General features: G+C 37.9%; 3 protein-coding genes across 5 annotated transcripts; all 3 read left to right on the top strand.

Moving 5' to 3' along the window:
* The first annotated feature begins 5,034 nt into the window (after window positions 1-5,034).
* Window positions 5,035-9,821, top strand: LOC132855282 (lysosomal membrane ascorbate-dependent ferrireductase CYB561A3). 3 transcript variants are annotated; one of them, XM_060884132.1, is made up of 6 exons: window positions 5,035-5,190; window positions 7,107-7,305; window positions 7,558-7,766; window positions 7,956-8,110; window positions 9,162-9,330; window positions 9,511-9,821. In XM_060884132.1, exons 2-6 carry the CDS (start codon window positions 7,119-7,121, stop codon window positions 9,532-9,534), a joined length of 744 nt encoding a protein of 247 aa, XP_060740115.1. In that variant the 5' UTR covers window positions 5,035-5,190; window positions 7,107-7,118; the 3' UTR covers window positions 9,535-9,821. The 3 variants fall into 3 exon arrangements, with proteins under 3 accessions (XP_060740115.1, XP_060740112.1, XP_060740114.1); XM_060884129.1 differs by lacking the exon at window positions 5,035-5,190 and adding an exon at window positions 5,306-5,455; XM_060884131.1 differs by lacking the exon at window positions 5,035-5,190 and adding an exon at window positions 5,862-6,061.
* A 1,062-nt stretch (window positions 9,822-10,883) lies between these two features.
* zgc:153409 (uncharacterized protein LOC767650 homolog) lies at window positions 10,884-11,427 on the top strand. The gene has a single exon (XM_060884192.1). It carries the CDS (start codon window positions 10,949-10,951, stop codon window positions 11,258-11,260), a length of 312 nt encoding a protein of 103 aa, XP_060740175.1. The 5' UTR covers window positions 10,884-10,948; the 3' UTR covers window positions 11,261-11,427.
* A 2,709-nt stretch (window positions 11,428-14,136) lies between these two features.
* On the top strand, window positions 14,137-15,729 carry LOC132854455 (histone H1). The gene has a single exon (XM_060882863.1). The coding sequence runs from the start codon at window positions 14,221-14,223 to the stop codon at window positions 14,833-14,835; it is 615 nt and encodes a 204-aa protein (XP_060738846.1). The 5' UTR covers window positions 14,137-14,220; the 3' UTR covers window positions 14,836-15,729.
* Window positions 15,730-18,608: the final 2,879 nt, after the last annotated feature.

Below are 18,608 nucleotides of genomic sequence, written 5' to 3'. Positions count from 1 at the left end.
TTTATAAGCCCAGACTAATGAAATTTAATCTAAGCTAAACTTTAAAGCTAAAATTCTAAATTAAATCTATGATTAAAAACATTATACATCAGCTTACTTTCTCTTAGCTCTTATAAGGCGACACATAGGCGACACAAAAACCTACGGAAGCGTATTGCATTCGTTTGAGGAAAAAAAATCTACTCTGTTTTTCTGAATTAACGACTTAATTATCTCAATTATGAGAATTTTTTTTGAAAAACATTTTTTCACTGTTTTTATGAATTAATGAGTTAATTGTCTCAGAATTATGAGAATAATCTTCATGAAAAAAATTATTTTGCTCTGTTTTTCTGAATTAACGAGATCCCTCAAAATCCTGCGAGAAGCTCTCACCTGCACGAAATAACGTCAGGCCACAGTTGCTGATGCTAATCAAAATGCTGTTTCTTTAAGGGATGTAATATTACAATTTACCATGCTGCCATTGACCGCAAGAGGGCAGTGTAGTCAAATTTTTGAAGTCAAATCAATGTGCAAGAATTAATTCAATTTCAAATTTATTTGTATAGCGCAATTGACACTGTCTCAAAGCAGCTTTAGAGAACATTAAAGGTTATTTTTTAGTAAAGATGAATATAATACAAAATTCAAGTTTAATATTAGATATATAGATGTATTTATCCCCAATTAGCAAGCCTGAGGTGACCGAGGTGAATGTGGCAAGGAAAAACTCCCTTGGATGGTAAAGGAAGAAACCTTAAGAGGAACTAGACTCAAAGGAAAAAAACATCCTCATTTGGGTGACACTGAAGGGTGTGATTACAACATTTGTCGAACTGTATATTTATACTGATGAGGAGATTTTTGTCCTCAAAGACCACATGGAGTTGGTCTCTCCTCTTAGTATGTCCGAATACTTCATGAAGCAGAGTCCAGCTGGAGCTGGTAAATCTCTAGATGCCTCACGAAAATCTTCATGGCGCAGAAGAATTGGCGCTGGTACAATTTCTGGATGCCTTCGGGATCGGTAGAAAGAGACTCATAATATTAGCAAGCACTAGATGATAATGTGCATTTTGTCAGATGTTTTAGAGCTCAAGATTATGGAATGTATTATGTATACACCTGACTGAGGAGATACGTTTTTAATCTACATTTAAATTGGGAGTGTCTGAGCCCCGAACACTATCAGGAAGTGTCACAGTGTAAGTTGGGTTTAAGGCACTGTGACTTGAAATAACCACAGACACAAGTTTTCATCCATCACTACTATCATTTATTGGGGGACACACACAAAGATTGCAAACACTCACCAGCTTCCATTTTCCTGAACCAAACCTGTGCAATATACAACCTGGGACTTTTATACACTTAACATGCTGAGCAGCCATTTTTGTGTGACATCATATGGGTCACCAGTTCATGCCTGAATAAAAATGTATTGTTTTGGTGTTGAAAGTCTTAATGGTGGTTGGACATGTGTTGAATTGTGTGTTTGTGTTTATTTATTTTCATTATTGTATATGTTGTTGCCAATGATTGTTGCCCATGTTCCTATAGTTAGAGGAGAGAACCGCCCTACCAATTTTAGAATGGTTAGATCCAGGGGCGGGACTAAGAGAATAAAATGGCTCCCACACAGTCAGTCTGGGTGGGTTATTGTAGGAGATGGTGTTTGTAGATAGTGGACCAAATAAATGCTATGGTCTTACTGAGGTGGTTCAGGTCAATTGATTTAGCTGAACTAGCTTAAATATTTTGTGTAAACGCTAAAATTTGTACAGTTTTATTTTTTGTTGTGGATTATTTTATCACTTACACTGTGTGTGCACTAATAAATCACCCTTCACCTGACTCCAAGCGTCTTCTGTGTCACATTTGCCTCCTATCCCCTGGTCAAATCCTAACAGGAAGACTATTCTAAAGTTTTCTGAGCTAAATATGAAAATGCAATACCACCAATACAAACACAACTTTGATAATCTGGGAATTACCAGAAGTCTTGGGTTTTGTGATCTCAGAGAGCGTGATGTGACGCATCACGTGAGCCTGATGTGTTAGAAGACTAGTGAGATACATGGGAGCTAAAGCCTTGTATGTAAGTAGCAGCAGTTTGTAATCAATTGTAAACTTAACAGGTAGCCAGTGTAAAGATGATAAAATTGGGGTAATATGAGCATATTTTCTTGTCCTTGTTAGAACTCTGGCAGCTGTATTTTGGACTTACTGTAGCCTATTTATTAAAGATGCAGGATAACCACCTAGTAATGCATTACAAAAGTCCAGTCTAGAAGTTTTGAATGCATGAACTAGCTTCTCAGCATCAGATAAAGATAGGATTTTTTTTAGCTTGCCAATATTTCTAAGGTGGAAGAAGGCTGTCTTTGTAATATGGGCCATATGATTTTCAAAAGGCAAGTTGCTGTCTAATATAACACCCAGGTCTTTTACTGTTGAGCTAGTAGTTACATCCTTCTAAATGGAAGTTGAAGTGTGAGAGGTTAGCCAGTTTGCCTCACACCTCCAGGGTTGGGGGAGTTTGGGGGAGTCTGTGGAGTTTGCATGTTCTCCCCATGCCTCGGGGGTTTCCTCCGGGTACTCCGGTTTCCTCCCCCGGTCCAAAGACATGCATGGTAGGTTGATTGGCATCTCTGGAAAAAATTGTCCATAGTGTGTGAGTGCATGAGTGAATGAGAGTGTGTGTGCCCTGCGATGGGTCCAGGGTGTATCCTGCCTTGATGCCCAATGACGCCTGAGATAGGCACAAGCGCCCCGTGACCCGAGAATAGTTCGGATATGCGGTAGAAAATGACTGACTGACTGTAGTATTTCTGTCTTATCGGAGTTTTGTAATCAGAAAATTACAGGTCATCCAATCTTTTTATCTCTTTAACGCACTCAGTTAATTTAGACAATTTAGCAATTTCATCTGGTTTTGATGAGATATACAATGGAAACTAATCCCATGCTTCTAATGATGTTCCCTAAGGGAAGCATGTATATTGAGAAAAGCAGAGGCCCTTGAACTGATCCTTGAGGCACCCCATAATTAACTGGCAATAATACACCATTTAAATTTACAAAATGGTATCGATCAGACAGGTAGGCTCTAAACCAACTTAAATGTCCCTGAATACCTGTGTGATCTAGTAGAATGTTGTGATCTATAGTGTTGAATGCAGCACTAAGGTCAAGTAGAACTTATAGTGACATGCAGTCTTGGTCCAAAGCTAAGAACAAGTCATTTGTAACTTTAACAAGTGCAGCTTCTGTGCTATGATGGGGTCTGAAACCTGACTGAAACCCTTCAAATATATTGTTCCCCTTTGTTATTATTTTAGACATAAATGAAAGGTTTAAAATAGGTCTGTAATTTGATAGAGTTAATTTGAAAACTGAATGTGCAAGACAGCATGTGCAAAGATAGCAAAACCAGTGCAAAACAGCATGCAAACTGTTTGATATGGATGTTGTGGCCTAATGGTTAGAGAGTCTGACTCAAAACCCTAAGGTTGTGGGTTTGAGTCTCGGGCCGGCCACGACTGAGGTGTCCTTGAGCAAGACACCGAACCACCCCAACTGCTCCCCGGGCACCGCAGCATAAATGGCTGCCCACTGCTCCGGGTGTGTGTTCACTGCTGTGTGTGTGCACTTTGGATGGGTTAAACGCAGAAAACAAATTCTGAGTATGGGTCACCGTACTTAGCTGTATGTCACTTCACTTCATTTTTAATGAACGCTACTGAGATTGTTACATCAACACAATTATTTATCAATAGTTAGTCACAGGGACACTGTCTTCTTTGACTACCTTGTAAATACTACAGCAATCAAAGATATTTTAGATCATTATAAAGTGGCAGCAGTTTGGGGAAGAACCACATATGGGTGTGATGATCAGGGGTCTGAAGATCTCACTGTAGATCCTCGGAAATGTACATAAGTGTAAAACAATACTCACATTTCTTTAATCAGGTTTTAAATTAGAAAAGTATCAACGCATAACTCTTAATTGTCTTCCGTGCCATGAAGATTTTGGATGTCCACTGAGATGAGGCAGACTCTGTGAGGATCCTGAGGCATCTAGAGATTTACCAGCTCCAGTTAGACTCTGCTATACTAAAGAGGAGATGCCAACTCCATGTGGTCTTTAAGGACAACAATCTCCTCATCAATACAACATTTGTCAGACTCTCTCACTCTCACTCATTTTCTACCGCTTATCCGAACCACCTTGGGTCACGGGGAGCCTGTCATCGGGCATCAAGGCAGGATACACCCTGGATGGAGTCATTTGTCAGACTGTATATTTATAATCACACTCTCCAGTGTCACCCACAAGAGGATGGGTTCCCCTTTGAGTCTGGTTCCTCTCAGGCAGTCCAACCCCCCCCCCCCCCCCCCCCAATAAAACAAACAAACAAATAAATAATACAATAAAATAAAAGAAAAATGAATGAAAAGAGGACAAGTTAGTTGATAAAAATATAGCTGTTTATGGTTTGTTCATGTTAGTTCACAGTGCATTAACTTATGTTAAGATTTGAATAATGTATTAGTAAATGTTCAAATTAACATTAACAAAGATAAATAATTGCTTTATAAGTGTAGTTCATTATTAGTTCATGTGAACTAATGTAGTAAACTAATGTTAACTAATGAAACTCTACAGTGTGCAACATTGTCATTATGTTTAACGCTTATAAGACAGGGGCACACTTTTGTGTAGTCTGGCGTAAAATGTGACTTTTACTGTGGTTTTTTGGGGCGCTCTCCCTCTGCCATAGGCCATGATGGTGTAAAATGTGTCTTATACTGTGGTTTTTTGGGGCTCTCTCCCTCTGCCATAGGCCATGATGGCGCTTCTGTTTCAAGATACACTGATTCATTCGGTCCGGGATAGAAGGGATAAAAGCCCGCCCACACTGACAATTGATTGGTTGACTTACCAAAACAGGCCAATCAGGATGCTATCTGTCTTACATGCGTTTAATGAGGCACACTAGCACACACGCGCAAGGTCTCTCGCTCCCCCTCCCTCTCTGCCGTGCGCGCGCTACAAGGTTTGGAGCGCAGTCTCTGTCGCGCATGCGCGCTCTTGCTCGCTCGCTCTAGATTCCGGGAGATTTTAACTAATTTGCGGGCATCAGGGAGCCGCTATCAATATGCGGGAGACTCCCGGAACTTCCGGGACTCTTGGGATGTCTGGTAAAGACTTTATCCAGAGCGACGTTCAAAAGTTCACTAAGTCTCTATCGATGAATACGTTAACACTGGTTCACTAGGTTACAGAATTAGCTACACTAAATCATTGTTTATTGAGATTATTCATTTAAATTCAATTACCGATCAAAAAAGAAATGTAGTTATATAGTTAACTATAAATCCCCTGCTTTACCCATGGTGCATTGCGCTGAGGAAAGACGGAAGTAAACCATGGTATTCAGCTCTGCTAAGCTAGGGAAGCTCAAAGGTGTGTTATTAACAGTTCTAACGTTTTTGAGACAGGATCATAAACTGCCGAATGTTATCTTGTTTTATCGATTCGTTTTAATTAAACGTAGTTTATTTACCGAAATTATTGCTTCAAAAAATAATCAAAAATTAAAAATGCAAAACAAGTAAATAAAAACAAATCACAGGACGACAAACAAATACCCCATATGTGAATAGCTTATTCGGATAAGCGGTAGAAGATGAATGAATGAATGAATAGCTTATAATAATAATAATAATAATAATAATAATAACGATACTTCAAAACTAAAATAATTTATTACTTTTTATTCTTATTATTATTCTTATTATTATTATTAATATTATTATTAGTGGGGGGAGACTTTTTGCACCTGGGCAGATCTCCGGAAAGGAAGACAGACTCTGAGTAAAAGGAAAGAAGAAGTGAAATCATTTTAAATAACAAATAACACAGATCACGCGGTTTATTTTTTGTCTGATGTCACCAAAAACAGGAAACTTTCTGGCTTTTAGATCCAGAACTCACATCATAGCAGCACTTGTGTGTTTCTCACATTACTGTGGCTACTAACTTTTATATGCTTGAAACCCATTTGCTCAGGTAAGTCGATTTGTTAGATTCGAAATATGCAGAAGGAATCCACACTGTGGTTGAATTCTGGATTCTGGATTGGTCAGGAGATGTAAATTAATTTTTTAGTAGAAGCATATTTATGGTTAATTCAAAATAACAGGTTTATATGAATGTACTTTGCCTTGTGTGTGTGGAGTTCGCATGTTCTCCCCGTGCCTCGGGGGTTTCCTCCGGGTACTCCGGTTTCCTCCCCCGGTCCAAAGACATGCATTGTAGGTTGATTGGCATCTCTGGAAAATTGTCCCTAGTGTGTGATTGCGTGAGTGAATGAGTGTGTGTGCCCTGCGATGGGTTGGCACTCCGTCCAGGGTGTATCCTGCCTTGATGCCCAATGATGCCTGAGATCCCCGTGACCCGAGGTAGTTCGGATAAGTGGTAGAAAATGAATGAATGAATGAATGTACTTGTCCGCACGACTTGCATAGCTCCACATAAACATCTATATCTTAAAATGTGAAAGATTTGTTTTTGTGGTGAACATTTCTGTAAGGAGATGCATGATTCATATTTATAGAAGCAGTCTCCCTTAACAGTACGTTTTCAGTCAGTTTACAGATTGCGATTTCTTGGGAACATATTGGGAACATATTAGTATTTCCAAATGGTGAAAATAATTAAGCTTTCTGCATTTATTCCAGATTCACATGTGGCCTATAACATTTAAGAAACAAGGTTAAAGGGTTTTAAAAGCTACTTCACAGCTTTTCTGAAAAGGAATCCCTCAGGGTTTAAAATAGACACTTTAAGGGATTCCCCAATGGACATCAGGAGGAACTGTTCTATTACTTTTTATAATGAGGAACCTCCTTGCTGAGACACAGTAAATGTTTATACTGGAATATTTGAGATGTGTTTAGTGTTTTTGGTGCTACATTAGTGATTGAGGCTGTATTTTTTGTATTTTTGTTGTTCCTGAATGAACTTATTGACGGTTTGCTGCTCTGTTGTCAGAGGGAGAAATCTCTGACATGTTTAATGTGACTGTCTTTCTAATATGTGCATATTTTTTCAGTTGGTTCAAGCGATGAAGGCGACCGTACCCTTTTACACAGCCTACCTGCTATGTTTGGTGCTCAGCCTGGTGTGTGTGGTACTGGTCGTCCACTGGAATTTCACCTACCTTGGTGGTTTCTCCTGGGATGGGAAAATCACGCAGTTCAACTGGCATCCTGTACTCATGGTGATTGGCCTGGTGGTGCTGTATGGAAATGGTGAGGGTCAAAAAGCATTATTTATGAAGCGATGTGAAGAGGATGACAAGTGGGTGAATAAGCAGAATGTGTATGTGTGTGCATGGGAGGAACTTATTTTGTCTTGTGTGTGTGAGTCATTTGGGGATTGCAGTGCATGACTGATGGTGTTTATGTTGGACATATGTAATAATCTAGAAAGATATATGTGAAAGATCTGCAGCTCAGTGGTGAAGTCAGCTACGATCAAATTTGTCATCTTTGTTATCTCAGCTGCTGTGGTGTATCGTGTCCCACTGACCTGGACTCAGGACAAGCTGCCATGGAAGATTCTCCATGCCTGCCTCCTCCTGCTTGCACTAATCTTCACCATTGTGGGCTTGTGTGCGGTGTTCGACTATCACAACGCCAATAATACAACAAACTTGTATTCACTGCACAGCTGGGTGGGAATCCTCACCAGCGCTTTGTTTGCCACTCAGGTGTGGACAACTAGCTGGTCTTATCATTATCATGATTTTCTAAAAAAGACAGTATTTAATGAAAGATGGTATTTAATATAAAGGACTTTTCTATTCAGTAGAAGGTATGCATGTTAAGTAACTATGTTACCATTTAAACGATTTTGTATTTGGCAGTGGTGTATTTGTTGTGTGTGTGTGTGTGTGTAGTGGGTTGCTGGATTCGGAGCTTTCCTCCTCCCGTGTTCCCCCCTGCCTCTGCGAGCGTTCATCAAACCTTCTCATGTGTGGATGGGAGCCATTATCTTGGTCCTCAGCGTCGTGTCCTGCATTTCAGGCATCAACGAGAAGCTGTTTTTTGAACTGTAAGTCACAGACAAAACATGTCTTTAAATCAGCCAGTGAGTTGAAATCTCAAGACTGGAAAGGTAACCGAATGTAGCATGAAGACAGGTACAGATGGACGAATACTCCATCTACATGTGTGCTTTTTTGGCTCGCTGGTTGGAGTGTGACTGGCTTCCTCCTGCTCACAGGGCCAGTCACCAGTTTTGTCTTAACATTTGAACGGGGAAAACCAGTGTAGCCAGATTTTCCACTGCAGAAATATGTATTTCCCCATATTTACCCATTTTATTTATTTATATTGTATAAAAGAGGAAGTATTGGGTAAAAAATCAAACCTGTACCTAGACATTATCAGCAGTTCTTTGTGTGGGTTTGATTATTATTCTCTCACTTCTTCCTTTGTATTTGCAGAAAAATAATGGTTTAAGTTTTCATTTACAAAGAACCAGTCTGGTACCAGATAAAGAATTATAAGGTCTATTTGCTCAAGTGATGACATCTATCAAATTTGCATCTTATTCAAAGTTATAACAAATTTGAATGATTTTAATTTCCTGTTTGTATTTATCTGATATATACAATTTGTTTTTCAACATACAGAAGACAAGGAAATGGGTGATTTTTTTTTTTTTTTTTTTGGTCAAACAAAGGCACAAACTGTTTGAAAATAATTTTTTCAACAAAATTATGTAGAATGTATAGATATAGATCCAATGGCTAATAATGTTACCCTGTTCATACAAAGATTTATTAAATGGCATTTTTCTGTCCATTAACTTTAGAGTCACAAAAAACTCTGATACAAATGCATGATGTAGACATGCATATTGCAAAATGCTAAACTGGTAGATACTAGTTGACTTAAGATACTTGACTTAAGTTTAGTTACTGGTCAAACTGTCTTTAAATGCTGTTTGTCTTTGAGTGCTCTCTAGGTGTGTCTCTAAAAATGGGTGAAAAAAGCTTTAAGACTTTAACCAGGGTAAAAAAATGGATGCAAAGAATTCAAACAAAGCAAATCTTGTGCCACAACACCAAATCTGCCCTGCTATTGGTCTGTTCTTGTAGAAAAACGGAGACCAATGGGACGCTGCCGTACAAGCAGCTTCCACCGGAGGCGGTACTTGGCAATTCACTTGGCATTGTCATTGTGGCTTTAGCACTGGTTGTCCTGAAAATCCTGTCCAATCAAACTTGGCAACGTCCTGAGCCAAGGAACGAAGAGGCGGGCTACAGGGTGAGACTGTGTTTGTGTGTACTAAAAGTATTTTTCAGTTATATATACGTGTGTGTGTGTGTATGTATTCAGGCAATATTCACAGACATCATGATATATATATCTTCTTTATATATAAGCTACTTTTATATAACAGACCTTCCTTCATGTTTATTTTTTTTCTATTTTTCTTCTCTCCAGCAACTGCCAGGTGATGACAGCTGAAATCTTAAAGCCTTTCAGATGGCTTTTTCAAAGCTGTCTGCATTGGATAAGTTTAATGCCTAGAAACAGATGCTCAGGGTGTCTTATCTCAGAGCATTACATTATATATTTTTTTCATAATTATTAATATTGCACCACTTGTTTTTTTTGTGTGTGTGAAAATGCAGTGCATCAAAAAAGTGTTTGTATGATAAATAAACATACAGATCTGCATTACATTATATGCTACTTAACAAAATAACAGCAGTAAAATATGCAATTTAAAATAAATGAAAAAATTCAAGCTATCCATCATTTTAACTAAATGACCCAGCATTCTGTCTTTGTTCTTCAATCCGGTTCAGAAAGGTTTGTTAAGGGGGGAAAACATTCAAGTGAAACAAAGTTTTTTATAGGACGGGGCAGGAGCACGTTGATGTTCAACAATATCCAATAGGAAACGATGGAAAGGTCTCATCCAATCGTTGAGAATTTGTTTTAAATTACCACATGCGCTGTATATATATATATATATATATATATATATATATATATATATATATATATATATATATATATATATATATACTCAATTGCTCAGGGTGAGTCGGGTATTGACATACTTATGATTATTCTTTGCTGATAGCAATGCCGGAACCCGCAAAATCGGCTCCTAAGAAAGGTTCGAAGAAAGCCGTGACTAAAACGGCCGTTAAAGGTGGTAAAAAGCGCAAGAAGTCGGAGCGCTTTTAAGGAGTAAAGAGAGCTACGCCGGCTATGTGTACAAAGTGCTGAAGCAGGTCCATCCGGACACGGGCATTTCCTCCAAGGCTATGAGCATCATGAACTCTTTCGTGAATTTTCGAGCGGTTTGCTGGCGAGTCGTCGCGTCTCGCCCATTATAATAAGCGCTTCACTATCACGTCGCGCGAGATTCAGACTGCCGTGCGCCTGCTGCTTCCGGGAGAGCTCGCCAAGCATGCCGTGTCCGAGGGCACCAAGGCTGTGACCAAGTACACCAGGTCCAAGTGAAAACGCTTGGCTAGAAAATTACAACCAAAGGCTCTTTTAAGAGCCGTCCAAGTCAAAAAAGGAGCTGGTTTTTGTCTCCTATATTGTTAGCTTCTGGCCAATCAGACATCATTATACGTTTCCTGTTCACAAAAATAACGAGTGTACTTTCAATATATGATAATTAACTGTTTTGTGTGTAATAAAATCAATAAATATGAATAGTAATAAGAAGCGATAATAAATCTAACCAAAAAACAACAGATTCTCTATTAAACCCTCTTTGTTCAAATTTGGCTATATGCCAAACCCACAGCGCACAGCTTTCAACTAGGTCCTCGTCTTATGTATATCTCTTTTCGCTTACACACCTCCCCTTATTTCTCCGATCACAAAGCTAACCGACTAAGAAGAGCACGTCAGGATGTCTGGACGAGGAAAAGGCGGAAAAGGCCTTGGAAAAGGCGGCGCCAAGCGGCACCGTAAAGTTCTCCGTGATAACATTCAGGGTATAACCAAGCCAGCCATTAGGCGTTTGGCTCGCCGTGGAGGCGTGAAGCGTATCTCTGGTCTGATCTACGAGGAGACTCGCGGCGTGTTGAAGGTCTTTTTGGAGAATGTGATCCGCGATGCCGTCACCTACACCGAGCACGCCAAGCGCAAGACCGTAACCGCCATGGACGTGGTGTACGCGCTCAAGCGCCAGGGCCGCACCCTGTACGGCTTCGGCGGCTAAAGACACATTTCCGGACTTCACAATTCGAAAGAAAAAACACCCAAAGGCTCTTTTAAGGGCCGCCCAATTATTCTTCCTAAGAGCAAACTCCAAATTCTGCCCTTTCTTATACTGTCACTGAGCTTTTTAAGATAATTTTATTCTTAGCAATAAATAATTTTATATAAGCTCGCTTATTTTTATTTATTCTTTAAAATTATTAAAATTTTATTTATTATTAAATATATGCTGACATATAGCACATTAGATTCAAAATGCTGTAAATATAAGGAATATACCATTTAATGTATATATATAATGTAAATATATTAAGAATTTTCAAATAATGAATAAGCTTATTTAAAAAATAAACGATGTTAATCTTGCAAAATTCAGTATTTTATATACGCATCATTTAAGCAATAGCTAATAATTATTTAATGTAAGTAAATCATTAAGCATTAACTGATACTATATGATAAGATTATTGATGGTCTGCAGTATGTTGCTGTTTTTTTTTTAAAAATATGTCTCACCTTTTGTTTTGTTTCCTATATTTACAAAATATAAAATAAAATATCTAAATTAAAAATTTACATAATTAATTGAGAAGTAATAAACAATACTGTTTTGTTTGATCTGTCTGAGCTCACATCTTCTTGGTGAATAAAAACACCATGTCATAATGATTGGTGAAGGCTGTAATACTACTACTACTTGTACTAGTACGACTACTACTAATACTACTACTACTAATACTACTACTACTACTAGTAGTAGTTCCATTAGGCCTTATAAGCCTGAGCAACATGTTAAAAAGGTTAACTTTATAAAATCATAAGCTCCTATAAACATACTTTTTCATAGATTCATTTATGTTTACCTTCTGTTCTATGTTTATGTTCTGTAAAGCTGCTTTGAGACAATGTCCATTGTAAAAAGCGCTATACAAATAAACTTGAATTGAATTGAATAGATTCATACACATTCATAACAATACTGTTATACAGAATATTTATTATCTGCATATAACCACCCCACAAGAATACTGTTGCTTATGTTGAGCTCATTATAGCAATTATTATAGCAATTATTTTTTCTGCTGAAAAAATAATTGGTGTACCCTTGCCCACTCCCCAGGACTTGTACCATACAAGAACCAAAAACCAGGCTGGAAAAATCACTACTGACCCTTCACACCCTGGACACAACCTCTTCCAGCTCCTCCCTCCTGGCAGACACAAGAACAGTTTTTTTCCCAGGCAATCACCCTGATTAACAACCCACCATAATTATATTCCCTGCTTTATATCTATAAGTACTGCATTACATTCAGAACTGTCAGTCATCACATCATCAGTATATGTTGCACACACTATTGCTGCTGTATATTGTACAAAAGCCTAATTGCACTACCATGCACTCTCACACTTTATGTACATTACTGATCTGTCATATATTCTGTATTCCTATTTAATACTCATACTGTCTATATTGTCTCACGTTGTCTGTATTGTCTTGTATAGTATGTTTTGTCTTGTCTGTTTTGTCTTGTATAGTCCAAGCTAAATGTACAGTTTAGTGTTATTTGTCTGTACTCACAAATAGATGGAACCACACTTCAGGCCAATAAACCTGATTCTGATTCTGATTCTGATTCTGATTCTGATTCTGATTCTGATTAACACACTTCATAACAGGACTTAAAGTACAATTTGAACTGATAGAAGACTTTTGTAGTTATTATTAACTAAGGTGTTTAAACATGCTTTTTTTGCAGTGTATAAGACCAGCATGACCCAAAATCAAAAATAATTATTAGTGATTAAATTATTATTTACTGATTCCAGGGGCTGCATAGTGAATAAGCAATAACCTCCTCTGTAAGGACTCTCCTCTTGAGTAAACAAGGGACAACTGATGAGAGACAATAGTGTACACATAAATGGAGTAAAAAACAAACTTGAAACTCATTTTTTAATTTCATTAATCATAAAGATACAAAACCTTTTCAAGTGGTGGAAATATCAGATATACTGATCTATCTAACTCAGGCAATATGTGGATCCTGTAACATTAAACTACTAATGTCCTTAATAATTAATTTTAAAAGTCTTGTTAAATAATAATAATAAGTATTATGTTGATTTAGTGAACTATTTATTTAATATGCGAGCAAAACACAAAGTTTTATTCAGAACATTATTCTTCATATTTACCCCTTTACACAGTATAGTTCACATCCCACACAATGCTAATGCTAACATTTCCATTTATTGTGTAAATTCAAACGACTGGGTCTTTCTCCCGAATAAGACAATTTTACTCTCTTGTTTGTGTATCTTTAGTGGAATATTTGGCAGAAATTAGACGCAATTAATGTTTGGTGGGATAAAGTAAGACTCCATGAGATTAAGGGAGGTTGAAATGGCGACGGTGTGGAAGTGTGCTACCTCCACCGCCGAAAATCGCTTAAAATTACTCGGTACTGACAAAAGTCGGGCCGAAAAGACCATGGGTATGTGAATCAGAGTCTTTTGTGTGTGAAATGTCTATAAAATCCCCATTTCGTCACGAAATTTGTTATAGAAACTTTAAAAGAATAGAGGAAGTACGGTTTCCACTGCTCAGTCTCCCTGCAGATTTGGCTGCGTTTTTGTCATTTATTACAAAATGGCGGGGCAAATCGAGCAAAACAAAAACCAGCCGTGCAAACCGGGAACTCAGCTATCGGTAAATACTTTTTACACCGCGATTTATGAACCATTTGTTCGGAAATTACAGCGTTTCTCAAGGTAAGAAAACACATTTGAAGTCCACTCTCTACTGTTGGGAGCAGCCGCGCGGTCGGTTGAGTCTATAAGGTTCTCATCGCCCGTTTATATGTCGCCCTCAGCTGTTCGACGTAAACATTGTCACTACGTGCAATTTGTTTCTTGTTAATCTCGCAAACGTTTACGTTAGTCCTTTTGGCAAGTACGATGGCAGAGACCGCACCAACTCCAGCAGCTTCTACTTCCAAAGCTCCTAAAAAGAAATCCGCATCAAAAGCGAAGAAGTCCGGACCAAGCGTGTCAGACTTGATCCTGAAAGCTGTATCTGCTTCTAACGAGCGCAAAGGCGTGTCACTGGCCGCGCTGAAAAAGGCACTCGCGGGCGGCGGATATGATGTTGAGAAAAACAACTCGCGCGTCAAGCTCGCGCTGAAGGCTCTCGTGAAGAAGGGGTCGCTCGTGCAGACTAAAGGCACCGGAGCATCCGGCTCGTTCAAAGTGAGCAAAGGCGGTACAGTGAAGAAGCCGATCAAAAAGGTTGAAGTCAAAGCCAAGAAACCTGCGCCGAAAAAGCCAGCAGCTAAAGCTGTAAAACCTAAAAAGGCACCAGCTAAGAAAGCTGCTCCTAAAAAGGCGCCCAAGAAAGTAAAGAAACCTGCAGCGGCTCCGGCTAAAAAAGCCACAAAGAGCCCGAAGAAGGCGAAGAAGCCCGCGGCGAAGAAAGTGGCCAAGAGCCCGATTAAGAAGGTCAAAGCCGTGAAGCCTAAAGCAGGCAAACCCAAAGCAGCTAAGGGGAAGAAGTCGGCTGCCAAGAAGAAATAAGCAAGTAACAGAAACGCTCTTCAAGAGCCACCGAGATGTCACTTAAATGGGTTAAATTTTGGACTGAGCATGCGCAGAACTAATTAAAAATACTACGAACTACAGGAGTGGTGCAAGCGTGCTAACTGTAGAGGAACACCAGCGAGATTATACACAGCAAAACAAACGGCGGCACACTGAACATCAGCCATGTCTTCATCCGAGTTTTTCACAGGAGAAACAGATAATTCATGGTTTGTGGATAATTTTTATTTTTTAATGTCTTTCTTTTTTATTGATAAAATTGCGACAACTCATTGTAATTTTTTTTATATACATGTAATTGTCCCAAAGTAATAAGTAACAATCTTGTCTGCTCCGTTCCGGTAGAGAAAGTAGTGTTTGTTTTTTGTTTGCTTGTTTTTCACACGGAAGTGTCGCTTCGTTCCAGTAAACAGTGATGGAATATTTGAATAGAAATAATTCTATTGATTTAGTGAACTCTGAAAACACAACACACTATCACTACCTCTGCACACGATGCACAAATCCCATTAAGGCTTTGTGCAGCTTTCCAATCTCTCTTCGAGCCGCTTAGACCACAGTCCTGGATAAAAACTCTCACACTAAAAACTCCAAGTGTACATTACATTTAAACTTTTACTTTTTCCATCTCGTTACCAAACCTCATTTTCTGTAATAGTTTTTGCTCATGTTTGTCCAATTTTACCTGTCTTTGTGTACATATATACACTGATAAAAACGTCCTGTAAATAGTCAAAACAAAGATGTTAATTTATTTATTTGTGTAACAATAACTGCTTTTCTGTAGTTGTGATATAACATGTTTCTTTGACTCATTAAAACTTTTATGCATTTATGTAAGAAATAAACAAATAAACGTGTAAAATCTGAGGTTTCTTGTTTGTGCAGTTATTACCACAATATTACACTGTACTGGAGTAATGAAACATGACCATCTATCCCAGTCATCAGAAGTAAGAGACCAGTGGATCTAGTGGAGTAATATTTAAATATCCCACAGTAATTTATGTTAAATATTTATGTTGTACTCATATTCTTGTCATCTTTTGACTCTGATTACTTTCAAGTAGCAGACACACTTATGTGCAATGATGTAAATATCTAAAATAATAAAACATCGTTTTGTATAGAACCTTGTCATGAAATCTAGCACACATTATTATTAGACAAACTCATACTTTAATTCTTACATATAAACTGCCCTGACAAAATTCATTTTCCATTGAGGCAAATATTTGAGTTTGTGTACATTAATTCCTCATGGCTAGTTATAGTCATAGACTTACTGCATGTACATATAGTTACCTCACTCCTGCTTACACATTCAACTGAATAGACAGAGGAACGAACTGAGTTAAGAGTGAATGAACACCTGCCATAGAAAACAGGATAATCATGGGGAGAATCTGGTCAAATTTATTTTTCTGTTTGTTTTTATGTAAAGAAGCAACATCAGCAAGACAAGTACATGCTATTATATAGTGATCTTTTTTCTTGTAAGTAAAATACACCTAATAACAAGCAATGTTGTCCTTGAACAATCAACTGGAGGTAAGTAATGAATTATTTATTCCAGCATTCCAGACGAGCAGGTGCTCTTGTCACCCACCGTCTCTGTGGTGTAAACAATATTTCCCCCTAGAGATCTTCAAGGAATGGGCTGTATGAGACTGCCATCCAAAAGTATTCACTTCTGCTGATGTATAATGTTTAATGTTACAAGCTGTAAATGAAACAGAGGTAATTGGGATTATCATTAAACTTGTGTGCAGTTAATATGGGATTTATACCAGGTTTCTTTTTTCTTTTTTTTTTACTTAAACAAACAGCATCATGAACCCCAAGGACTTATCACAAAGTTCTGAAAAAGTGCAAAGTTTAGTTATTAAAACTATCCAAAACTTTAAACATTGAAAGAAAACAGCACAATTCTGACCGAGAGGTCAGTGACATGGGTAAACGGGATTAGTCAGAGAAAAAAACAAGAGCGATTCACAGAATAACCATAACATCAAGAGACCAAAAACTGAGAAGGAGCCTCTTGGGAGTGAAAAGAGTCAGCTCTTAGTTGTGCTAAGATGAGCTGATTACTCTGCCTCCATGCACAACTCACCATAATTATATTCTGTGCTTCATAGCATAAGTACTGCATTATCAGAACTGCCAGTCATCACATCATCTGTGTATGTTACTCACACTACTGCTGCTGCATATTGTACAAAAATTGCATTGTTATTTGCACTACCATGTACTTCCCACACTTTATGTACATAACTGATCAGTCATATATTCTGTATTCATATTAAATACTCATACTGTCTATTGTATTACATCTGCATTGTCTTGTATAATCTGTATTATCTTGTATAGTATAGTGTTATTTATGTCTGTACTTTTGAGAGTCACAAACAACTGGAACCAAATTCCTTATGTGTGTCAACACACTTGGCCAATAAACCTGATTCTAATTCTGATTCTGATTAATTTTATTTAAATATGACTTTGATGAGTCGAATTAGACTGCTGTTTTTTGTGTTAAATATATTGGTTCAACATGTTATAACAAGTTACCTGTTGATTTCTGAATTACATCCTACTAAGCCATCAAGGCCATATTTAAATAAAATGAAATGTATCATGCCGGCATGTCATTAATAAGCACTGAACAACATTGCAACGACTTCATCACAGTCAGCTAATGTTGCAAATGCAATTAGCAAGCTGAAGTGGCTAGCAATGTACTGAGTCATCAAGATAAAAACAAATAAAACAATAATCTCAATATGACTGCTATCATAATTACTCACGTTTTCTTAAGATATTTCAGGTTATATAGCAGTTCTACGTTAAACATAACGAACGATTAAGTCTAAAGCTAAAAGTTCACTACAAGAATACTGAAATTAATGAGCTTTGAGGCTTTTTTATTCATTAGGTGCACATTGTAAAAATAATAATTACACAAAAATATTATTAGACTGAACGTTATGGCTTTCAGTTGATAATTATTGCCACGTGAACCACGAGGTGGCAGCACGCGCTCAGTAGACGTAAACTGTACACTGTACAATGTACACTTTTCCTGAAGCCCGGATTTTCTACGCTGGCACTTCACACTGCACGTTTTGCACGTTTCCACTCAGCTTGGTGGAATTTCAGAGACGCACCGATAGAGCATCCCAGCGGGGCTTCGTGCAGTTACAAAGAGGCGTGACTCCCTGGGGTTGCCAGATTGAGCCAAACACGAAGTTGTGTCATCAAAATTTGATCAAATCAGCAGAATGTATTTTTATATACAGTAAATTCTTCATTAGCTCAAACAGCGCTTAAATTAAAGCATATTTACTACTTATCGATTTAGCGCAATTAAAAGCAATGACTTCAAAGCTGATTATTTCCCTTTATTACTTTCTATGAATAATAGAACAAATAATGACGTCATTGTTTTGCGTTGATTTCTGATTAACTTCAGTGTTATGGAACATCCTTTCTAGTTCTTTTTTCTTACTCTTGAAGTTTGTAAGACAAAAACAAACAAACAAAAACGAAACCTGTGACAGTTGTGGAAAAATCCAGATAAAAGTGAGGTGAATGTGAGTCTGGTAATGAACATCAACATGGACAGTGTAAAGTGAACATTAACGTCATTACACTACATGTCTTTGATCCCAGTTTGCTCTTGCAGACAAATATTGCACATGATTAAAAAATCCTTTGGTCATAAGCAGAGTGCTCAGCAGGGGAGTTAG

The sequence above is a fragment of the Tachysurus vachellii genome, chromosome 12 (genome assembly GCF_030014155.1).
Source record: "Tachysurus vachellii isolate PV-2020 chromosome 12, HZAU_Pvac_v1, whole genome shotgun sequence".
Lineage (NCBI taxonomy): Eukaryota > Metazoa > Chordata > Actinopteri > Siluriformes > Bagridae > Tachysurus > Tachysurus vachellii.
The sequence above is the reverse complement of the archived record's forward strand: the minus strand, read 5'-3'. Positions and strand labels throughout refer to the sequence as shown.